At 42.5% G+C, this 24016-nt stretch overlaps 1 protein-coding gene across 2 annotated transcripts in view; it reads right to left on the reverse strand.

The window, feature by feature from the left end:
* Positions 1 to 3512: 3512 nt before the first annotated feature.
* Positions 3513 to 24016, reverse strand: part of GSPT1 (G1 to S phase transition 1) — a 30041-nt gene continuing 9537 nt past the window's right edge. The window contains exons 2-15 of one of the 2 annotated variants that reach the window (XM_062180642.1): positions 21088 to 21129; positions 20935 to 20976; positions 20015 to 20239; positions 18480 to 18513; positions 16432 to 16509; positions 15009 to 15189; positions 14313 to 14467; positions 14004 to 14144; positions 12286 to 12379; positions 11449 to 11529; positions 7960 to 8133; positions 6571 to 6660; positions 6251 to 6419; positions 3513 to 4009 (exon numbers count right to left, since the gene is read on the reverse strand). In XM_062180642.1, the coding sequence (XP_062036626.1) occupies positions 3957 to 4009; positions 6251 to 6419; positions 6571 to 6660; positions 7960 to 8133; positions 11449 to 11529; positions 12286 to 12379; positions 14004 to 14144; positions 14313 to 14467; positions 15009 to 15189; positions 16432 to 16509; positions 18480 to 18513; positions 20015 to 20239; positions 20935 to 20976; positions 21088 to 21129 (1559 nt within the window). In that variant the 3' untranslated portion in view covers positions 3513 to 3956. Of the gene's footprint in view, positions 4010 to 6250; positions 6420 to 6570; positions 6661 to 7959; positions 8134 to 11448; positions 11530 to 12285; positions 12380 to 14003; positions 14145 to 14312; positions 14468 to 15008; positions 15190 to 16431; positions 16510 to 18479; positions 18514 to 20014; positions 20243 to 20934; positions 20977 to 21087; positions 21130 to 24016 lie in introns of both variants that reach the window. The other variant, XM_062180641.1, reaches the window with a different exon arrangement.

Below are 24016 nucleotides of genomic sequence, written 5' to 3' on the forward strand. Positions count from 1 at the left end.
GCCCCAGGTAAGAGTCCTTGCACCATAGACCTGCAGGCCCAGACCTGCTTCAGCCACTGCATGTGGAAGCCATGAAGTGAGGCCCATCACCTGGGAGGGCAGGAGCGCCAGCGCCAGCAGTCACTTCCCCCGGCAGCAGGACAGGAGGTAGCATGGACTTGGGCTGACAGTGAAGCACTGGTGGAGGGGAGCCTCAGGAAGCACGAAGTGTCATCCCACCTGTGCTATCCACAGACCTGAGGTTTCCACGTGGTTTTAAAGCGCACAGTGGGTGGCCAGGCAGAAGACGATCAGTATTTCAGGATTGCTTAAGAAATCCTAGCGTTTTCTGCCTGCTCAGACCAAATGCCTCTCTGCCTTTTCCCTTGTACTGAAGAACATAAAAGGTTTTAGTTCTTAGTCCACACCCCCAGGCCCTTAGAAAACAACTGCGTAAACAACTAGCATATTACTGTTTCAAGGAAGCATAATTAGAGGTATGTGAGAAGTGTATTTATTGAAGGAAGGAAGGTAGACTCAGTTCTAGGATTCTGAAAATCAACAGCCTAGGGCCTAAACCACCTAAAGTTGACCCAAATCTACCCTATCTGAATGCTGGTAGTTAATTGGTTCAAATGGAATCCACCAATTACTACTGGAAAATAAAAACACTTCCATTTACTCTGAAACCTAATATAAATTTAAGCCTAATGTGTCTCAAGTTCTGTAAATGTAATCAACAAATTGCTGCCATGGCAAGATCTCTAAAGAAAAAAATGAGACCATGAATGTATAATGGCATCTGTTAGAATCACTGAACAAGCAGCTGGAGGAAATGGAAGCCTAGAGACAGATAATCATCTGCCAAATCCAATTTACTACTATCTACCTTACTTGTCTGTGAGAGGATTAATAGCAACGTTCTGATAAAGTAGGCCAGTGCGGAATATAACGTTTAGTCATTCTACAACCAAAGCTACAGCTCTGTAACCAGAATCTTCACAAAGGTGTTCTGAAGGTTGAAAGTTGCCCGATGTAAGGTAATAAATACTGTGTGTTTGTCCCTTGACTACCTTAAATCCCTACCCAGAGCAACGAAGTCGTTGTCCGTGAAGCAGCAGTCCACGAGCGAGTCCACGCCAGTGAGGACAGGTGTCTGAGCGCGGTCACACCATCCAGGACCTCAGGGTAATGAACAGTGCTCCTCATCAACATGGCAGCGGTTTCTGACCGGAAGTTCAACTCTTTCTTGGGTTGCAAAACCGCCATCTGGTTGCAAGTATGGCTCAAAATACTTGCAGCGTGCTTCAACTGTTCAAGGCCCCATACTGTGAAAGCAGTTCTTGTAGACAGGTAATTAGCAGGCGAGTATGGATCACCTCGTTACAGTAAACCTGTACTTCCACGGCCCATGAGTCTTTACATTCAGTTACCACCCACTTCATGATCTTAATCCAAAACAAAGAAATATACACGGGGTTTTCAAGAACACTACTATTTGCCACTTAATTTCACGGCAACATACACTCAAGCCCACCTCATTGTTTCATTTTTAACAGATTTTCACTGGGTAAGTTCTTTTTGCAAATTAAACAAATGCTCAATTTTCCCTTCTCCCACAGTAGGAAATAGGGTATAAAACAGCATTTAGATATTTAAAATTCAGTTTATTTAATGACCTATAAATAATCTAACATGAAAGCTGATAAAAAATATTGTTAATGTGAAAGGATGCAGAGAGAATCCTGGCTAATATATTTATGTTAAAGACAGGAAGACATGTTTAGGTTTGTAAATCCTAACTAGGAAGCCAGTTATCTACCTATTTTTGCACGGTCAACCACGCCAACACGTTCACACTTGAAGGCAGAATGACAGCATGGGAATTCGCATCGCGTTTCCAAGGCCTAACAGCTGCACACACTGCTGATTTCCTATCCAAATGACTGGTGGGGGAACCGGAGCTAAAATGCATCAAATTTAAGTGGAAGTACTTCTAATTTCAAAGCCCATGGGGCATTTCACAAGTGCGCACAAATCCACTGAATTTTTTTTATAATTAAATTTGTATACGTGTCATGCTGGTTTTTAGAGGTAGACCCTTCCAGGTGGTTTTACTTAGTCTTGGCAACATGCACATACATTCTAACTGTAAATGTTTTGATAGCAAACATAAGTGGATTCTAAAAATGTGTTCAGTTTGAAAAGGGCAATCTATCTGGAAATAATTTCAATGACTTGAACTTTTAAAGATGAAAATTCAAGTAACTGCTAGTATTTATTCTTACCAACATGGAAGTACAAAAGAATTATGAAGTTCTGACCAAAGCTCCCCTACTTCCCAGAAAAATAAAAGCCCCGAGATTGGTAGACATAATGAAAATCTCATGCAATTTAATAGCACTAGTAGAGTTTTAAGAAGCTATAGGACAGCTTTGTCTGTAAGATGTGGTCTCATTCATGAAACGAACGGAATTCATAGTAAAAAGACGAGAGACTATGGGATTACATTGCATGACTAGAAGAGAGTCGACTAGGCTTTTCTGAGGAGACTACAGGGACAGCAGCTGTCATTAAACACACAGAGAATCTTCGCAAGAAATCACAATCCGAAAGAGGCCAAGTCTTCAGCACGCGGCAACCCTAAACATCAGGGTGCTTCCAGTAGCTCAGCAATTGTGTCTTCCTTTCCCCATTTACTCTTAGGGAAGACTTCCGAGTCATGACAACTACGGCAGAAAGCTTTCCATCTAAAAAGCACCACAGCGCTTCACTGTGGGTGAATCCGATCACGGTTAGTTAGCAAGCCAGCTTTAGCCCTAAGCAAACTCGGTCATTTCAAATAATTGAGAATTAAAAACTGTATACTGTGCTCGCTTCTACTTCTCACTGCCAATTATAGTCTGTGCAGAATTCTGGCCATCCCCAGTGCCTTCATTAAGTCACTGGACTGAGATTCAGCTTTAACCAGCGAGGCTCACCCAACCTTCACAGTTAGTGACAGGAAGAATACACTGAGGATCTTACTGGAGTGGCACTTGGCCAGTTACACAGCTCCATGAACACACGCATGCAGCTCTGATACATACTAAGAGCGGCATCTCTGCCAGGCCTCGGCAGGCTTGCTCTATGTAAATCCCACTAGTTTAATGGTGGTGGAATTTTCTGTAGGGGCACAATTTCATTAAAATTTACTGTTTTCTTAACAATGTCAACTGTGTTTAAGAAAGCAAGTTAAAATGTAAATTGGCAGAAAATAACTGATAAACCCAGTAAAGCAGTGTCACAGCCGCATAAAGTATTTAATTGTTATGCATGCACTGGTCATCAAAAGAAGGGGTGAGACGAATTCTTCCTTTAATACAAACTTGCCCATTGTTTTTGTAAATGCCTCATTTATAGTAGTAGGAAGGGAGAATTTAGAAAAGTCAGAGCAATAAAATGTCTTCAGTTACTCGGGAAAGTTACAAAGTCAATGCAACAATGTTACATCCAGATAAAAAATATTATTCAAAAGCAATTCAAATACCGAAAAGGGTTTTCAAATCGAATAGTTTATTAACATGGTAGTTGTCTTTGTAACACGTGCACACACACACACACACGCACTCAGAATGATCTGCCTGGGGAAAAGGATTGAATATACCTAAGGGGAAAATGAGAAATAAAAAAATTCCTGTTGGTTTTCATTATTATAAGCAATTCTGTCCACATCACTTACAAAGCTATTGCCAAATCTGTCCAAGGGAAGCAAAGTTTGAAGGGGCCGGGGGAGTCTTGGGGGAAAATTCAACAGTGGCATAGCAGAGCTCTCAATATGAGAAAGCTGACATAATGTGGACTTTTGCTGTGAAAATTTTTCTTTGCAAAATATGGGGAGAGGTTTATTAATGGGCAGAAAATAAGAGAAGGCGGTGTGAAGTAGGCTTTTGCAGTCAATTTTTCTCACAGTATTGTGCAGGGTCATCAAAAAATGCTTAGTCTTTTTCTGGAACCAGTTTCAGAACTTTTCCAATTGCAATGGTCTTACCTAGAAATGAAATTTTAAAAACAAAAACAACTTTCAGTAATTAACAGCAAATCTATGTAAGGTATTATTATTTTAAATGATGATTTTTTAAGAAATGTAGATTACTGACTTTACTGCCAAAGCCATGATTTCCGATCAGGGTCTTATTTGGGGAGCTATAAAAGACAGGATTTTCTACTGTGCAGCAAAAGGAATGAATTAGAATACATGCTACAAGATGGCTGACACTCAAAAACATGCTAAGAGTGAGATAAAGGACCCCATGTTTATGGTTTCATGGAAATTTTAGTAAAAAACAAACCCATGGCAAATAGAAAAATAGATTAGTGGTTGCCTAGGGCTACGGTAGGAATAAGGGGTAACTGTAAATGGGTCTAATGTTTCTTAATAGGTTTTCTTTTTTCAAACATGTTTATTCATTCTTACTTATTTGAAAGGCAGAGTGAGAGAGAGCCATCTTCCATCCAGTGGTTCTCTCCCCAAATGCCTACACGTGCTGGAGCTGGGCCACAATAAAGCCAGGAACTCCATCCCCAAGTCCCATGTGGGTGGCAGGGACTGAACTGCTTGAGCCGTCATCGATTGCCTCCTAGGCACATTAGCAGGCAGCTGGATCGGGAGCAACCAGGGCTTCCCGAGGCACTGGGATACGGCTGCAGGTGTCCGAAGCCGCGTCTTAACCCACTGCCCCTTATTAGATGCTTCAAGTGTTCTAACCTCAGAATGTGCTGATGGCTGTAGACACATTAAAACTCACTGAACTGCAGTCAAACAGCTCAACTTCACGTGTACATTTCAGGTTGGGTATACGTTATCCAAAATTTCTGGGATCAGAAGTGTCTGAAAATTTTTAGTTTTTGAGAATGTTGAGCACCCATACTCTTGCACGTCATATTGACACTTGACAAGTTTTGGATTTGAGACATGGGGGTATGCTACTCAATCTGTATATCTTAATAAAGCCACACACACCCTCCCCCCCCGCCCCGTCCTAAAGCAGCTGGGAAGATGAAGTGTTACTGGCAGCCAGTGAATGCATCCCTCCAGTAGTCCTCCTGTACAGTGAAAGGGATGCAAAACCCATGGGGTCCTGGGAAAAACCCAAAACCCAAGTTTTCTTTTAGAACAATTCTGGGTTAAAAATTCCTGCTACCTTAATCTCTTTTGTCTGTCTGAATTTATCGCGTTCTGACTGTAAGCTAAAATTATTTTGTTTTATTAACAGGATAAATGCAACAACAATTTCACTATTAATAAGAAGACTTAAGGACTTCAAAGCAAAAGGGCAGGCACCATGGCTCACTAGGCTAATCCTCCGCCTGCAGCACTGGCACTCCGGGTTCTAGTACCAGTTGGGGTGCCTGTTTTGTCCCGGTTGCTCCTCTTCCAGTCCAGCTCTCTGCTGTGGCCCGGGAAGGCAGTGGAGGATGGCCCAAGTGCTTGGGCCCTGCACCCGCATGGGAGACTAGGAGGAAGGACCTGGCTCCTGGCTTCAGATCGGCGCAGCATGCTGGCCATAATGGCCATTTGGGGGGTGAACCAATGGAAGGAAGACCTTTCTCTGTGTCTGTCTCTTTCACTAACACTGTCTGTCAAAAAAAGAAAAAAAGGCAAAAGGAACACTGCAGTTCTATTTTGTCTGAAGTAAAGGTCAGGGGCTGGATTCCTCTCCAGGGCTTAGCACAGTTCCTACACTTCATAGGTACACTGGGAATGTTTGCTAAGTGGAATGGGAACTAGCACATGGACTGACTATTCTGGTATTTCAAATGAACCATGAAGTTTTATGTAGTTTTCCAGTCTCAAAATAGTTATTTAAGTCAGAAATAGTAACAACCCCTAAGTAATGTCCTTGAACAGTCACACTGCCTGCATACCAAAGAATTTCATGACCTCAAGTTAGGAACAATTGCTCAGGTGGGCAGAAATGATGCATTCAAAATAACATGACTATGATACCTCTGAAAGATTAGGTACTCTACACATATTATAAAGTGTTTGATCATAGAAATACTTAGTAAATAAAATGCTGTCCAAACCCATCACTAACAAAATAGCAACATTAAGATTCTTCACATCACTGTTAAAATGTGTGGTCAATCCAGCCTGCTGTTCAGCACATTCAGCATGTTACAGATCACGGGCCCAGGTCCTCGGAGCCTGTGCCGGCCTGCACTGCTCTCACATGAACAAATGCAGTGTCCCAGGTGCACTACTACAGACCAGCTTAGAAGCTCTTACCCTCATCTCTTAAGGTAAAACGCCCCATCTGAGGGAAGTCCTTAAAGGTCTCAAGGCAGATGGTTCCTGCTGTCCGCAGACGGGCAATGCACACTTGATCTTGTTTCACAAAACGGGGCCGAGTCTTGCTTTTCTCTCCTGACTTTTTGTCTACCAAGCAGATTAAGGCCTACACAAGAAAACAGGAGGAGAAAATCAGAAGAATGCCAAATAGAAGAATCTCTAAGAATAGGATGCAAATAAAATGGTATCACTGTTGGCAATCCGAAACAAGATGGAACAATCTTAAAACATAAATTAACAAGTTGTGGTAAACTCACTGTTATCTCGACTTCCTCAATACAGGTATGAATATGCAGCACCGCATTGTACCCTGGGCAGATGATGGATTTGTGCTCTATAATCACTATCTGTCAAATAAACAAAAACATCCTCATTAAAAAAAGTTTTATTTAAAAGGCAGAGCAATGGGGCTTGGGGGGGTGGGGGAGAGGGCATGCAAAACACTGGGAGGGATACAGAGGAATCTTCCATCTGCTGGTTCACTCTCCAAATGACCACAACAGCCAGGCTGGGCCAGGCTGAAGCCAGGAGCCCAGAACTCCACCTGGGCCTCCTGTGTGGGCTCCATCATCTGCTGACTCTCAGAAGCCTATCAGCAGGAAGCTGGATCAGAAGCAGAGCAGGGATTTGAACCCAGGCACTACAATACGGATGTGGGCGTCCCAAGAGGCATCTTAACTACCGTGCCATAAAGCCTGTCCTCAAGTCCTCATCTTTACGACTAGTTTGAAAAAGAATTTGATAACATCCAAAGTGCCACAGAGTATACAAGAACTAGAATCCCTCAAAATCCCCGGACAGCAATGTAAGTGACTTACGTGTCTGAAGGGACAGGTCTTACCGATCTTGTTCACAGCATGGACCAAGTGTCCTGACCTCCAAGCCTGCATTTCAACATCCTACGCCCTAACAATGACCCTGACAAGTCCTAGTCAACCTAAAACCCAGCAGGCATCTTCTCTCCTTTACAGCACCCCAGGAGTCCTGCTCACTACTGCCCACAAGCCACAGAAATGTGAATCTATCCTAGTTTTTTCACAATATTTACCACAAGTTTTTTTTTTACAATTCATTTCACAATACCTGAGGTCCAATAAGCATAAACAACTTTATGTACCTGGCATGAAAATCTAACTTTATAGAACTCAAAAATTCTGTAAGCCATACTAACCCTTAACTTTGTCATTCTCCTAGAGATGTAAAGTTGCTAATTATACAGAAAACCTATGTGTGACTTCCTGTCTGGAAAGTTCTTTTCTCTGAATGGAGCATACAAATGGTCATTTTCCAAGGCAACTGTACTCAAGCCAAAGCAAAAGACACTTTAGGTAAAACACGACTAATGATATTACTATCATATATTACAAAGTGAGTATTAGATGGGCTTTCTATCAATAGGAGAAAAAAAATACTTACAAAAAGAATATACCCTACTCAGCAAGGATTTGTACCATCTTAAAGAAATTTACATGTGTGAGATATACTTCTTGCTCGTGATATGTAGGTCGTTTATTCTACTTCACTACCCCTTCCACACACTACTATGGGTCAAGTGGCATGTCAGCAATTTTCAGGACAAAAGGCATCAACATTAAATTTCATGTACACACTAAAGACCTCTAAGACAACTACAGTAATTAGCTTACCTGGGCATCAAATGTGCGTCCAGAATGGCAAAGATTATTAGGATCACAAAGGATGAATCCTGGAAGAATCTCTTCTTCTTCAATTCCTTTGAGTCTGATTTTAAGGTTCTCACCTGGGGCTACAGAATCAGTTTCTACATCATCAGAAAGTATTCCAAGAACTTCCACGTTGTGCTTAAAGAGAAACCAAGATGGGAGATTTCCTGACACATTCAGTACGAACACAAAACGGCTACAAGAATTACAAGTCGCATTTCTGTGGAGCTCTGCTTAGCCAAACACAAAGCTTCCTTATACGTGTGTGACAGGAATCTAATGGCGACTATGTCTAGAAGTACAGGTGCCAATTTTCTTACAAGTTTAGTTTATCTGAAAGAGTGACAGAGAGAAAGAGAGAGGTTATCTTCCATCAAGCTCCCCAAACGCCCACAACAGCCAGGAGTCAGGAACTCCATCCAGGTCTCCCACAAGTCCTTGGGAAGAGACCAGAAGCGTGGAGTAGCAGGCAGGGCTGCATGTGAGCAGGGGAAGGCTTGGCCCCAGCCCTGGTTGTTGCAGGCATTTGGGGAGTGAGTCATTAGATTTAGATAGAAGATCTCTTTCTCTCATAAAATCAGAGTAATTTTTTAAATTAAAAAGCAGTAACTATGAACTCTTCATCTTGCAAAACCAGAATTCTATATACGAATTTCACCACGGTTAATCATATGAGCATACATGGATTTGAAAGCTTTTTGCACCGAAATAATTTAATTCCAGTTTCAACGAACTTTTGGAAATTTTCTCATATAGCTGAATCACATACTAATTTGTGTTTCTGTGATTGGCTTAATGTCCTCAAAGTTCATCCACGTGAATGTGTCGAAATTTCCTCTGTAAGAAAAGTGTCCACTGTATGTGTATATTCATCCATTCAGCTGTCAGCGGACACATGGGTGACATTCACGCTTCACTATTGTGACTAACACTTGTACAAACACGGTTATACAAATACCTGAAAATCTGGTCTCAGTGCTCTCACATGTACCCACTGAAAAGGCATTGCTAGGTCTTGTGGGAATTCTAGTTTTAATTAAAAAAAATGTTAAGACTTAAAGATTTATTTGAAAGTCAGAGAGACAGGGAGAGACGGAGATCTTCCATCTGCTGGCTCACTCCTCAGATGGCCGCAACAACCAGAGATGGGCCAGGCTAAAACCAGGAACTTCTTCCAGGTCTCCAGCATAGGCACAGGTGCCCAAGTGCTTGGGCCATCGTCTGCTGTTTCCCCAGGCTGGATCAGAAGAGGAGCAGCCGGGACTGCCGCTCCATGCGAGAGGAAGATGTTGCAGGGAGTGGCTTCACTCACTACACCACAAGCCAGTCCCTATTTTTAATTTTTTTGAACAACTAACATACTGTTTGCCATAGCAGCTGCACATTTTTATGTTAACAACAGTGTGCAGGGGCTCCACATGGTCATTAACAATTGGTTACTCTTTTTTCTTGGCTAACAGCCACCCTGATGGGTGAGAGATATTATTTCATTGTATTTTTGATTCACACTTCCCTAATGATGCTGATTTTCATATGCATAGTCACCACTTGTACTTAAAGTTTTAAAGAATATTTATTTATTTGAGGCAGAGTTACAGAGAGACACACAGAGAGAAAGATATTCCGTCCACTGGTTTCACTCCCCAAATGGCCACAACGGCCAGAGCTGGGCCGATCCGAAGCCAGGAGCTTCTTCTGGGTCTCCCACAGGGATACAGAGGCCCAAGCACTTGGGCCATCTTCTATTGACTTCCTAGGCCGTAGCATACAGCTGGATCGGAATACAAGCATCTGGGACACGAACTGGCGCCTATATGGTTTGCCAGTGCAGCAGGTGGAGGTCCAGCCTACTACACCACAGCACTGGCCACTGTACTTCATTCTTTATTTTTTTTTAATTTGAGAGGCAGAGAGACAGACAAAACAAGAGCTTCCAATCTGCTGTTCACTCTCCAAATGCCCACAGCTACCGGAGCTGGGCAGGGCCAAAACTGAGAGCTAGGAGCTCAATCCAGGCCTCCCATGAGGTTGGCAGGAACCCAACTCCTTGAGGCATCACCACTAGCTCTAAGTGTCTGCTTCAGCAGGAACATGATATCAGGAACCAGAGCTGGATATCAAACCCAGGTACTCTGATGAGGGATGCAAATGCCCTAACAGGTGTCTTAACTGCTAGATCAGATGCTGCCCTGCCATAGGTACTTGTTGGAGAAATGTCTATTTCATTCCTTTGTCCATCTTTATTTTTAAATTATTCGCTCATTTGAAAGATAGATAAACAGACAGAGAATATTCCAGGTACTGGCCCACTCCTCAAATGTTTGCAGCAGCTGGGGCTGGACTAGACTGAAACCACGAGCCAAGAACTGCACTGAGCTCTCCCATGTAGGTAGCAGAGATGCTACTGCTTGGGACATCACCTGCTGCCTTCCAGGGTGCACATCAGGCAGGAAGCTGGAATCGGGAGTGGAGCTTGGACCTAACCAAACCCCGGCACTCTGACACGTGCTGTGTCCCTAACAGCACCCTACCTGCTGCAGCAAATCCCCGCCCTTCTTTCTCCACTCTATTGTGGTTGGCTGTTTTTCTGTTGTTGACTTGTATTTTTTTTGTAACATATTCAGGACATTAAACCCTTATTAGATGCACATAAATGAGCTGAAAATATTTTCTCCCATTTCACAGGCTGCATACCCACTATTACAATTTTTAAAATATTTATTCATGAGGCAGAGAGAGCTCCCAGACTTGACAGGAAGCCAAAACTGAGGGCCAGAGTTGGGAGTCACACCCAGACACTCTACTGAGGATACAACTGCCTAGTCTTGTATCTCACATTAAGAAAATATAAACCTGGCACTGTGGCGTCATGGGAAAAGCCATCACCTACAGTGCCGGCATCCCATATGGGCGGTAGTTCGAATTCCAGCTGCTCCACTTCGATCCAGCTCTCTGCTATGGCTTGGGATAGCAGTAGACGATGGCCCAAGTCTTTGGGCCCCTGCACCTGCATGGGAGACCTGGAAGAAGCTCCTGGCTCCTGGCTTTGGATTGGCGCAGCTCTGGCCGTTGCAGCCAATTGGGGAGTGAACCATCGGATGGAAGACCTTTCTCTCTCTCTCTCTCTGCCTCTCCTTCTCTCTGTGTAACTCTGACTTTCAAATAAATAAATAAATCTTTATTTAAAAAACTCCCTCTTTACAGAACTGTCTTGCAGCCGTCTCGAGTCGTCCACAAAGATGACTTCTGAGCATGAAGGAAGACCTCTTTCTCTCTGCCTCTCTTTAACTCCTTCAAGTAAAATAAACAATTCTTTAAAAATATACATATGTATAATCCTAACTTTTTAAAAAGTTAAGTTTCTTTGAAGGAAAATCCTACACTTTTGAAAAGCTCTGGCTCCTTGGTAATATTTAAGAAATCTGAATGGACGAGAGCACTGCTACTCCTTACCTTGTTCGGCATCATCACTAGCTGCTGGCCTTTACAAATAGATCCCGATTCCAGCTTTCCCAGGACCACAGTGCCCATATCCTGTTGAAATGAAACAAAAATAAGTCAATAAAACCAAGCTTCAGACCTTCATTGCTGTGCTACAACAGCTGAACAGCCCAATGCGAAATCTGCAGGACAAATCACTCATGAAGGAGCATCATCAGCTCAAAGCAGTAGGAAGGTTAGGGTGAATCTTAATCATGGGGGAGGTAACATCTCTACAATATCTGTCATGAGACATGGAGTAATAACAGCAACTAAGTATCCCCACGATTTTAAAAGAAGTATGCCAAGAATTTTACAATGGAAGATCTGAACTGTTTGCACAAATCCAGGTTCTTCTGACCTGTTTCCTCATGTATAAAGTTGGAAAATCATACTTATTCAAGAATCTTAAGGATGGAGCTAATGAAGGTATGAGTATTTGAAGAAGGCAAAACATTATAGATTACTATTGTAAAACTTAAATAATCAAGTTTGTTTTTTAACAAATATAACATCCAGTGTTGGTAAGGCTATTATAAAACTAGCACTCATGCTGCTGATGGTGACTGAGATCAGCACGGTATTTTTTGATACCTAACAACTTTAATGGGAAAAGCTGCTGCTAAGAAACGATCACTGGGAAACAGCTGACATAAACTTACTGACTAATTATGCCCTATTTATATCACTAACATCAGCCATAAAAAACCATTTATGTTACATTGTTAAAAAACTGCTTCATAATTAGAAACAAAACACCAAACAATGATTTCACCTCCCATAAGACCGATTTATTTAAATTTGGGGTACCTTGTACTTATCCACAATCGGCAGTCTGATTGGTCCATCAACTGATCTATTGAAGTTTGGCAAATTATCCAGATATGGAATAAATGGTAATCCACTGAGAATATAACAATATCCGTTAGAGACAATAAACATAAATATCAAAATATGAAATTAATGACTATAACTTTAAACAAAAGTAGCTATATTTTCATATTACTTGCGCACTTTTCTTATTCAATCAATTTATCATCTGTTTCATTACATTTATTCCTCAGTAAGCTAATAGCTAATAGCGCAGGATTGCAATTTCCCCATAAAATTATAATAAGATTTAGAAAAGTATTTTATAGTAAATAGCCCACATGCTGTCTACATTATACTTCATTATACTACATTATACTTCATACAACTGACTACATTATACTTCATTTTAACAGACTGGGGCCAGCGCTATGGCACAGCATGTAAAGATGCTGCCTGCAGTGCCAGCATTCTATATGGGCACCTGTTCAAGTCCCAGCTGCCCCATTTCTGATCCAGCTCCCTGCTAATGTGCCTGGGAAAGCAGCGGAAGATTGCTCAAATCCCTGGACCCCTGCACCTGTGTGGGAGACCTAGATAAAGCTCCTTGCTCCCAGCTCCAGTCATTGTGGCCATTTAGGGAGTGAACCAGCAGATGGAAGACCTCTCTGTCTGTCTGTCCCTCCTTCCAAAAGGAATGGGCCGGCACTGTGGTGTAGCAGGCTAAGCCTCTGCCTACAGGCTGGCATCCCATATGGGTGCTGGTTTGGGTCCCAGCTGCTCCACTTCTGATCCAGCTCTCTGCTAATGGCCTGGGAAAAGCAGCTGAACACCGCCCAGCACTTGCACCCCTGCACCCTGGTGTGGGAGCCCTGGAAGAAGCTCCTGGTTCTAGACTGGCCCAGCTCCGGCAGTGCAGCCATTTGGAGAGTGAACCAGGGGATAGAGACTTCTCTCTGCCTCTGCCCCTCAAATAAATAAATCTTTATTAAATAAATAAAAATAAGTAACTAAAAGCTAACCCTGTAACACTTAGAAGAAAAAAATACAGGGGTCCATTTCTGTGATCCTGGATCCAGAAATGCTTTCTCAGGTATGACATCAGAAGAATCAACAAAAGGAAAAAAAAAAAAAATGGACTTCATCAAAATAAAAATCTTTTGTACTTCAAAGGATCCCATAAATAAAGTGAAAAAAATATTTGCTCATAATGTATCCAGTAAGGGACTTGTATCCAGTATATAAAGAACCCTGACTCAGTAACACACAGACAGACCAAGGGAAAATGGGTCAATGGGGCCAGTACTGTGGTATAGCAGGTAAAGCCACCACCTGCAGTACCAGCATCCCATATGGGCACCAGTGCGAGTCTTGGCTGCTCCACTTTGATCCAGCTCTCTGCTATGGCCTGGGAAAGCAGTGGAAAATGGCCCAAGTCCTTGGGCCCCTACACCCATGTCGAAGACCTGGAAGAAGCCCCTGGCTCCTGGCTTCAGATCAGTGCAGCTCCAGCTGTGTGGTCAACTGGGGAGTTAACCAGTGGATGGAAGACCTCTCTCTCTCTCTCTCTCTCTCTCTGCCTCTCCTTCTGTAAAACTATGACTTTCGAATAAATAAATAAATCTTCAAAAAAAAAAAAAAAAATGGGTCCAGGTCTTGGTATTTTAAGGCCAATGTTATAGTATTTACTAAGATTAAAGAAAACAAAAGATACTTACATGTACCAAGGACAGAAATCTGATTGCTCTTTGAGATTTGCTCCAGTCAGTCCTGAGCAGGGCATAAAGTGAATGTCCTTTTTGGGATTGAAGCCAACTTTTTTCAAAAATGGCACTAGTTTCTCTTTACATTCTTCATATCTATGAATATTTATAAATAACTCAATTATAATGTAAACCAGATAACTCTAGTTTCATCAGTAAACAAATGAAGGTTTAGAGAAACTTTAGGAAAAAGGGGTCCAGTAACAAATCCAGCCTTTATTCCAATAACATGTCTATAAAAACCAGCGTGACATCTAAGCCTACCTCTCGTTGCTCCAATTCACTGTGGGGTCGTCCATCTTATTAATAAGCACAATTAAGTGCTTTACACCTGCTGTCTTTGCCAACATTGCATGTTCTCTTGTCTGTCCTCCTTTTTCAAATCCAGTTTCAAACTCTCCTTTCCTGGCAGAGATGACCTATTCCAAGAAACCAAACCATTCACTCGAACACACTTTCAGTGACATCCAAGTTTTTTGCAAGCAAATAGAAGCAAATGAGCTGCAATGTATGTACTTTATAAACGGCACAATTCAAGTAATGCCTAAACAGCTTAAGACTGTACTGCTTCTTCCACCCCTGAGCTTCCCCAATTTGAGCATGCTTATTTATTTCATTATTTATGTGACTAGTGCCAGTAAATTGTAAAAACAGCAAAATGACTGAAGGACTCAAGAAACAGATGGTTTCTTTTTCATTCCTGGTAGGCTGACATTTCACAGACCTAAGTTCTGAGACAGTAACAGAAAATAGCAATGAGAGAGCAAAGTAGAAACATATTCCAGAAGTAAATGACAACATTTTCTTGGGCAGATTAGTGTGACAAATATGAAAACTGTGACTGTGCAGACTATAGTTCATTGCAACCTAAATACTAGCTTGTAGAGGTAGACTCAAACATTTAACATGTAAGTGGGGCTGTTAGTAAATACTCAAACGGATCGTAAACGTCTTCCTTACCAGCACAGCCAAATCAGCTTGAGAGGCGCCACCAATCATATTTGGGACAAAACTCTTGTGGCCAGGGGCATCTAGAATTGTGAAATGCTTCTTTTCTGTTTCAAAGTAGGCACGACCCACTTCTACTGTTTTACCTTTGTCTCGTTCTTCCTGATTTGTATCTAGGGCCCAAGACAAGTACCTGAAGTAATTAAAAAAACAAACAGCATTGCTAAGAACACGAAGTTTTAAAGATACTCTTCTGCCATTAAAGGTGCAACTGATGACACTCAGCTTCACATCTGCCGTATGACATCTAAATCGTGAACAGGACTGGTAAAATAAAAACAGTAGATCTGTGACTGTGATTCAAACATGAGGCTTTTTACATACATACGCAGTCATGTATTTCATAAGCACATGGAAACAACCTATACTGACAACCTTCACGGTAAAGGCTAGCACCAACAAGTTAGCTAATAATGGGCTCCCTTACAATACAAATAAGGGAAAGTCAAGGCCACCAACTGTTACGAGAGCAATGATGGTTTGTTAAAAATTTCATTACTATTTTGCTACATACACATTACATAGTTCAAACGCTTAACAGTGTTAGACTGGGGCTGGCTTCTTGGTACAAGTTAAGCCACCACCTCCAACACTGGCATCCCATGTGTGCATGGTTCGAGTACCAGCTGCTCCACTTCTTCCTGCTCCAGCTTCTTGCTAATGCTCCTGGGAGGACAGCTGAGAACGGGAAAGTGCTTGGGTGTCCGCCACCCATGTGGAAGACCCGGATGGAGTTCCAGGCTCTAGCCTGGCCCAGCCCTGGCTATCAGAGCCACTGGGGAGTGAACCAAGTAGATAGAAGATTGGAATCTCTCTTTCTCTGTCTCCCTCTTTCACTGTACCTTTGTTACAATAAATAAATCATTAAAAAAAAGTGTTAGACTTCCCTCCATCCTCTATATTTCATAACATGTATTTTTTTAATACAACACTAATTAGAATTTTTTTCTCTTTTGATATAGAGGATTTTTTTTTTTTTTTTAAATGACCACTAAACTACCCACTGAGATAAGGCTTGCTAACTTAATAGAAATGAAAGTCATGGATAATGTTTGGCCTAGCATGTAAGCCTCCGATTAGGATACTGGTGTCCCATATCAGAGCATCTGAGTTTGGTATTAATTCTGGCTTCTGATTCTAGTTTCCTGTTAATATAGATCCTGGGAGGCAGGACTGATGGCTCAAGTCAAGACAAGGTTCCTGCCAGCCACCTGGGTGACATAGACTGGGTTTTTCTGGTTCCTGGCTTCAGCATGGCCCGGCCTAAGTTGTTTTGAGTATTTGAGAATGGACTAGTGGATGGGCAATCTGTCTTTGCCCTTTGAATAAATAAAGCATTATTTTTATAAGGTAATTTATGGCACTATAAGTTTACCAAGTTTCTCTGTTTTTTTCTTTAGCTTCTCTTTCATATTTCTCAAGTGTCCTTTTATCAACCATTCCAGTCAAATACCTAAAAACATAAAAAAAAAAGGGGTAAATACTTAATTACTCACAAATTACTCAGTTAAGTTAGAAAAACTTTAAAGACCCAATTGGAAAAGAACTCCAACTTCACAAAACAGGTGTTTTATAGTAAATGCACCACTGGTAGATCCTAAAAATCTTAGAAGCCTTAGGTTAAAAAAAAGTTTATTTACAGACCAAAATTATGAGGAAAATACAGGGAAAAAAAGAATGACTTTACAGTATAGAGTTTTAACAGACAACACTTTAACCAAATAATTATGGCTAACAACAGTAATGTACAGAACACTGAATAAGTAAAATAGGATTATTAAAATCATGTTGCATGCGCCGGCACTGTGGTGTAGCTGGTAAAACCATGCCTGCAGTGCCAGCATCCCATATGGGCACCGATTCGAGTCCCAGCTGCTCCACTTCCAATCCAGCTCTCTGCTATGGTCTGGGAAAGCAGCAGAAGATGGCTCAAGTGCTTGAGCCCCTGTACCCGTGTGGGAGACCCAGAAGCTCCAGGCTCCTAGCTTTGGATGGGCGCAGCTCTAGCCATTGTGGCCACTTGGAGAGTGAACTGGTGGATGAAAGACCTCTCTCTCTCTGCCTCTCCTTCTCTCTCTCTGTGTGTGTGTAACTCTTTCAAATAAATAAATAAATAAATCTTAAAAAAAAAAAAAAAATCATGTTGCAGGCATCTGGGGACTGAACCAAGCACATGGGAACTCTCTGTCTCCCTGCCTCTCAAATAAACAGAAGTGTAAAATAAATAAGTAAATCTAACTTACTACCTAACCTATCAAACGTCATAGCTCAGCCTAGCCTAACTTAAATGTTAAGGAGACTTAACATTAGCTTACACCTGGGCAAAGTCATCCGCCACAGAAGCTTTCATGGGCTGGCATCATGGCACAGCGGGTTAATAGCCACCACCTGCAATGTCAGTCTCCCATACTGAAGTGCTGGTTACAGCCCAGCTTCTCTGCTTCCAACCCAGCTTCCTGCTGATGCTCCTGGGAAGGCAGCAGATGACGGCCCAAATACCTGCGCTCTTGCCAGCTCCACATCATCTGGGGAGCCAATCAACAGACGCTGCCTGTGGGCAGTCAACTCGCAGATGGCAGATCTCTTTTTCTCTGTGTCTCTTCCTGTCCCTCTGCCTTTCAAATAGGGAAGTCTTTGGGGGAAAAGAAGCCTATTTTAAAGAGAGGATTGACTCTCTCAGATGGGCATTTTGTAGACATTTCAGATGGTACCTGAGAACATAACACACTATCGAAACAAACTTGCAACACCTTACAGGGCAGAGGATCACATGTTTATCCTCTTGGCAGCAGCCTCAATCACAAGAGAGCATCTTACTGCCCAAGAAAAGACCAGACCTCACATCTACTAAACGCATTTGGCTTTGCACCACTTGTACTCCCTGTAGCCGGAGTTCTGTGCTTGTTTTTAAAACACGCCACAGGGGCTGGCGCTAGGGTGCAGGGGGTTAAAGCCCTGGCCTGAAGCGCCGGCATCCCATATGGGTGCCAGTTCTAGTCCTGGCTGCTCCTTTTCAGATCCAGCTCTCTGCTATGGCCTGGGAAAGCAGTAGAAGCTGGCCCAAGTCCTTGGACTCCTGCACCAGTGTGGGAGACCTGGAAGAAGCTCCTGGCTCCGGATTGGCGCAGCTCTGGCTGTTGCAGCCATCTGGGGAGTGAACCAGCGGATCGAAGACCTCTCTGTGTAACTCTTTCAAATAAATAAAAATAAATCTTCAAAAAAAAAAAATTCCACAAAACATTATCAGTGACTCCACTGTAAAAATTACCTCATACCATTCTCCCCTGCAGGTAATTAATTCTATTATTAAATTTCCTTAACTTTTCTCAACCTGTTTTTTCTCTTTCGTCTGTCGCTAAGAATGTCTATAATGCCTGATATTCAATCTAATCACGTCTTCTTCAACCAAAGATGCAGACTTACATTATTTGGCCTCCAATGGTTGACTTGCCAGCATCTGGAAGGAACAACAATGTTCAAGGTTAAAGACAAAAGCAAGCATTAGCTATGCAAACACAACTACAGTTACTTTTTAGCAAACATATCCAAATCCAGCAAAAGCAACTGAGCTGAGACAGGAACACTGCTTCCTGTCTGCCCTGGGAAACCAGACTGCTGGGAAGGCCAAGTCAGTCAGGACTGGGGAAGGCTTTATTGAAAAAGTACAGGGTCCTGCAACAGACTGCTCATCACCTTCGGCCAGCAGCCCAGCAACACGAGCGCCTCAATTCTCCCAGGGGCCCTGGAGGACGTAAGCAGCCCAAGAGCAGCACACGACTGTGCCCTCCTGCTTCCGTTTTAACAAACAGAGCATGTGTTCTCCGATTTATTTCAGAGGAGTTCTTGCTACTGAAAGTGAATCTGGTGTTTCATCTTTAGGGGAAGGCAGAGATGAGGGAAAAGGCACCCAATTTTGCATTTTCCTCGAATTTTAAACATCAGTTGGGTAATTAGGTAGTACCTGAAAAACTGTTTTCCTAAACCAGCGGCCAGGACAGCACCTAGGAATTACTCCAAATTTTCAACTTCTTACTTAACACAAAATCTAAAATACCTAGTAAAGTTAATCCCATTAAAATGAGTATTAACTGAAATTCTTATACAAAAAAAAAAAGAAGGCACATTTTCTGGGGTCAGCATCGCGGCATAATGGGGTCGAGCTGCTGCCTGTGGTGCCAGCATCCCATCTGGGCACTGGTTCCTGTCCCAGCAGCTTCACTTCCGATCCAGCTCCCCAATAATGCACCAGGGAAAGCAAAGGAAGATGGCCCAAATATTTGAACCCTTTCACCCATGTGGGAGACCAGGATGAAGCTTCTGGCTCTTGGCTTTAGCCTGGCCCAGACCTGGCCACTGTGGCCATTTGAGGGAGTGAACCAGCGGATGGAAGCCCTCTCTAATTCACCTTTCAAATAAAAAAATGTTTTAAAAGTAGGGACATTTTCTAGGCTAAGCATTAACAGGCACTGTTGTGTCCTGAACCATAATAGTGGGCCGCATCACCGATCAACATGTGGAAGGTTCTTTGCTTCCAGTGCCCACACCATTACCAAACTGTTCATCTGCCCAAACTGCAGCAAGGAAACAGTTACCAAGCTAAAAATAACGGACGGGTTTTAGATTGAGTTCCATTTTACTACATATTTCCAAGTAGCTAAGTAAAATGGTCTGTGCACCTAAGAAGTTTGGTCATTTCTTTTTTTAAGACTTTATGACTGGGTCGGGCCAAAGCCAGGAGCCAGGAGCTTCTGGGTCTCCCATGTGGGTGCAGGGGCCCGAGTTCTTGGGCCATCTTCACTGCTTTCCCAGGCCACAAGCAGAGAGCTGGATCAGAAGAGGAGCAGCTGGGACTAGAACTGGTGTCTGTATGGGATGCTGGCATTGCAGGCAGAGGCCTAGCCTGCTACGCCACAGTGCCAGCCCCAGATCACTTTTTGTCATTGTTAAGAACTACTTACCTACATGTCCAATAAACACTACATTTACATGTTCTTTTTTAGGGGCACCAGGAGGTGCAACTACAGATTTGGGTTTTGGCATTTCTTCCTCCTCCTCCATCATCTCTTGGGCACCTTCCTCCGGCGGCCTTCCATCTCCCAGGGAGCCACCCCCTGGCTCTGCTTCACTTATTTCTTCTTTGTGCTCCCATGATTCTTCTGGGGACATTTCTGTCTCTCCGTTTTCTACTGAATGAAGACATTTTCATTTAGTATTCTGAAAAAGATGTATAATCTATACTTTAAAATACATGCTTTCAAACAATACATGGAACTTGGCATGCACAGTTGCATTTCCAGCTGAGCAGCTGCTGTGAGAATCCCTTTCACAACAGAAAAAGCTACTGGTGCTCAGGCTGGCCTTGCTGCTAGCAAGTCAGACAGCTGCTGCTCCAGCAAAGCTCCACTTCCATGAGGACAAACAGAAATGTAAACAAGAGCTTGACATTCCCATAGCCTAATTATCCGTGTCAAGACCGCCCTGACAGCGAGGGGAGGGACGTGAAAGCACAACTCAGCAGGCATTTTCTTTTTCCTCTTTAAGGCAGAGAATTCTGATGTCAACTTTACCTATACTGTTGGGCACATGAAACACTTACGGAGTCATCAAGTTACAAAAAGGAAGGAAATCTTTCAGAGGAAATGGAACAGGTACCACTACTGAAATTCATTCTAGCATTCTTCCACTCAACTCTAACCACAGTCACTGAATTTATTAAGGCAGTGTTACTGCCCAATTAGTTCTGATTTCTAAATCCTAACAGCAAAGACCCAATGTGTCTTAAGTATGAGTGCTGTTTATAGTAATGTATTTGCACCTTATATCTTGAGAATGCAAGAATTTAATATTATTGTATTAATATGGTCAGAAGTTTTCTTACCAACAGGTTCTGAAAGTTCCATGCTAACAGCTGAATTGGAGCCTAGGAAAGAGATTAAGATACAATGTATACTTACAAAACAATATATAACTTTGTTTACCGTATACAGCATTTTTCCAATTGATTTTTAATGTTACATCATAAAAAAATTACCTTCACACAATGACTGTTCCTCTTGAGAGGATTCCACAGGTGCTGTTTAATAGAAATAAATTCTATGAAAAATTGAGACATATACATTCTTTTTACTTATCTTTTCATACCCAGTGAAAAAACAAAAGTTCAATAACATACTACAAACTTCAGTAACTCAGATCAATGGCAACTAAAGTTTTCAAATGAGAAGTCTATTTAACATACTCAGAAAAAAATTACCAACTACAATCAACTTTAAAGCATTCTCAGTTATTGAAATAAATTCAAAAGGCACGCTTATTCTCCTGACTTGCTGTGTAAGCCTTTCCTTCACAGATACCATACAAGTACCAGCTTAGCCCAGAGCCAGTGAGTCCGATTTTGCTTCACAAATCCATGCTCTGCTTCTCCAGCTGTGCCCTCGGGATATCCCTAGTCCAAGGAGCCTGTCATGAGCCCTTAAAATGTCATGACAACCCTATGTCCTCAAGATCGCCAAATAAATTAAATTTCATCACTTTAAGATAAATGATTTCTAAAGTCTCTGAAATACATATAGGCCTGTAAAACGTCTACAGAAAAGGTTGTTCCAATGACTGAAGTTTTATCCTACAATACAATTTTATGACCAAACAACAATCCAATTCTACAGTTTTCATCACCTTGCAGGTCAACTAATTACATCTCTGGACAAATTAAGATAAATATATACCCAAAACATGTCTGCTTTTGATACCAGATAAGCCAAAATGATACTCCAGTATTAAAGCAATTCTTTAATCTCCAAGATGCAAAAAACAAAACAAAAAACCCAAAGAATTTGAAGTCACATGAGTCATGCCCAGGAAACAGTAAAGAAGGTACAACCTACAAAGTCTGTATTTAAAGTCACTGCTGGGGCCAGTGCTGTGGCACAGCAGGTTACAGCCCCTGGCTCCTCCTCTTCTGATTCAGCTCCCTCCCAGCAGTAGAAAAAATGGTTCAAGTGCTTGGGCCCCTGTACCCACGTGGGAGACCCAGAAGCTCCTGGCTTGGCTCAGCTCTGGCCACTGTAGCCATCTGTGGAGTGAACCAGCAGATGGAAGATCTCTTTCTCTGTCTCTCCCTCTCACTCTCTGTAACCCTACCTCTCAAATAAATTAATAAAATCTTAAAAATAAATCTTCTAAAAAAATTTAAAAGTCACTGCCTAGAAAGTATAAACACTTATCAGAGGGGCTGGGGTGTGGAGTGGCATCACATACGGGCGTCAGTTCACATCCCAGCTGCTCCACTTTCTTTTCTTTTCTTTTTTTTTTTTTTTTTGGACAGGCAGAGTGGACAGTGAGAGAGAGAGAAAGGTCTTCCTTTGCCGTTGGTTCACCCTCCAATGGCTGGCGCGCTGCGGCCAGCACATCACGCTGATCTGAAGCCAGGAGCCAGGTGCTTCTTCTGGTCTCCCACGCGGGTGCAGGGGCCCAAGCACTTGGGCCATCCTCCACTGCACTCCCGGGCCACAGCAGAGAGCTGGACTGGAAGAGGGGCAACCGGGACAGAATTTGGTGCCCCGACCGGGACTAGAACCCAGTGTGCCGGCACTGCAGGCGGAGGATTAGCTTGTTGAGCCACGGCGCCGGCCCCAGCTGCTCCACTTTCAATCTAGCTCCCTGCAAATGGCCTAAGAAAAGCAATTTAAGAGGGCCCAAGTGTTTGGGCCTCTGCCACCCATGTGGGAGACTAGATGAAATTCCTGCCACTGGCCTAGCCCAGCCCTGGCCATTACAGCCATCTGGGGAATGGAGTGAAGCAGTAGATGGAAGATATTCTCTAACTCTTTCAAACAAATGAGCAAATCTTCAAAACAAAACACCTATCAGAATCAACACAAAGTGTCTGACACATGAAAAAATGTTCAGCATCACTAGCAAATCAAAACCACAATGAGGTTTCACCTCACCCCCATTAGAATGATTTTCATACAGAAATCAACAAATAACAAAATGGAGAGGATGTGGGGGAAAAGGCACCTAACATTGGTGGGAATGTAAACTGGTACAGCCACTATGGAAGACAGTTTATGGAGATAGCTCAGAAATCTGAATATAGACCTACTATATGACCCAGTCATCCTATTCCTGGGGATTTACCCAAGGGAAATGAAATCAGCACATCAAAGAGTTATCTGTACCCCCATATTTATTATAGCTCAATTCACAATAGCTAAGACATGGAATCAACCCAAATGCCCATCAACTGAAGACTAGATAAATTACAGGGTATACACAACATGGAACACTACACAGTGGTTAAAAAAAAAAAAAAAAAAAAAAAAAGGAAATTCTGTCATTTACAACAAAATGGATGCAACTGGAAAACATCATACTTAGTGACATAGGCCAGTCCCAAAAGGACAAATATCAAATGTTCGCCCTAATTTGTGGTAACTAATAGAGCAACTAAAAGGTAATATATAGAAATGATATTAACACTTCAAGAAGCAATGACTTTGATTAGCCCTTGTCTTGACTGTTGAGGAAGTATTTTTTTTATGCAATTTGTTGAACTCTTTACTTAGTATAGAGTTAATCATATGTGTATACCATTAATTGAAAATAGATCTTAGCTGGCGCTGTGGCTTAACAGGCTAATCCTCTGCCTTGTGGCGCCGGCACACTGGGTTCTAGTCCCGGTCGGGGCGCCGGATTCTATCCCAGTTGCCCCTCTTCCAGGCCAGCTCTCTGCTGTGGCCTGGGAATGCAGTGGAGGATGGCCCAAGAGCTTGGGCCCTGCACCCACATGGGAGACCAGGAGAAGCACCTGGCTCCTGGCTTCGGATCAGCACGATGCGCTGGCCGCGGCGGCCATTGGAGGGTGAACCAACAGCAAAAAGGAAGACCTTTCTCTCTTGTCTCTATCTACTCTGCCTGTCCAAAAAAAAAAAAAAAAAGAAAAGAAAATAGATCTTACC

This window comes from Lepus europaeus, chromosome 21 (genome assembly GCF_033115175.1).
Source record: "Lepus europaeus isolate LE1 chromosome 21, mLepTim1.pri, whole genome shotgun sequence".
NCBI lineage: Eukaryota > Metazoa > Chordata > Mammalia > Lagomorpha > Leporidae > Lepus > Lepus europaeus.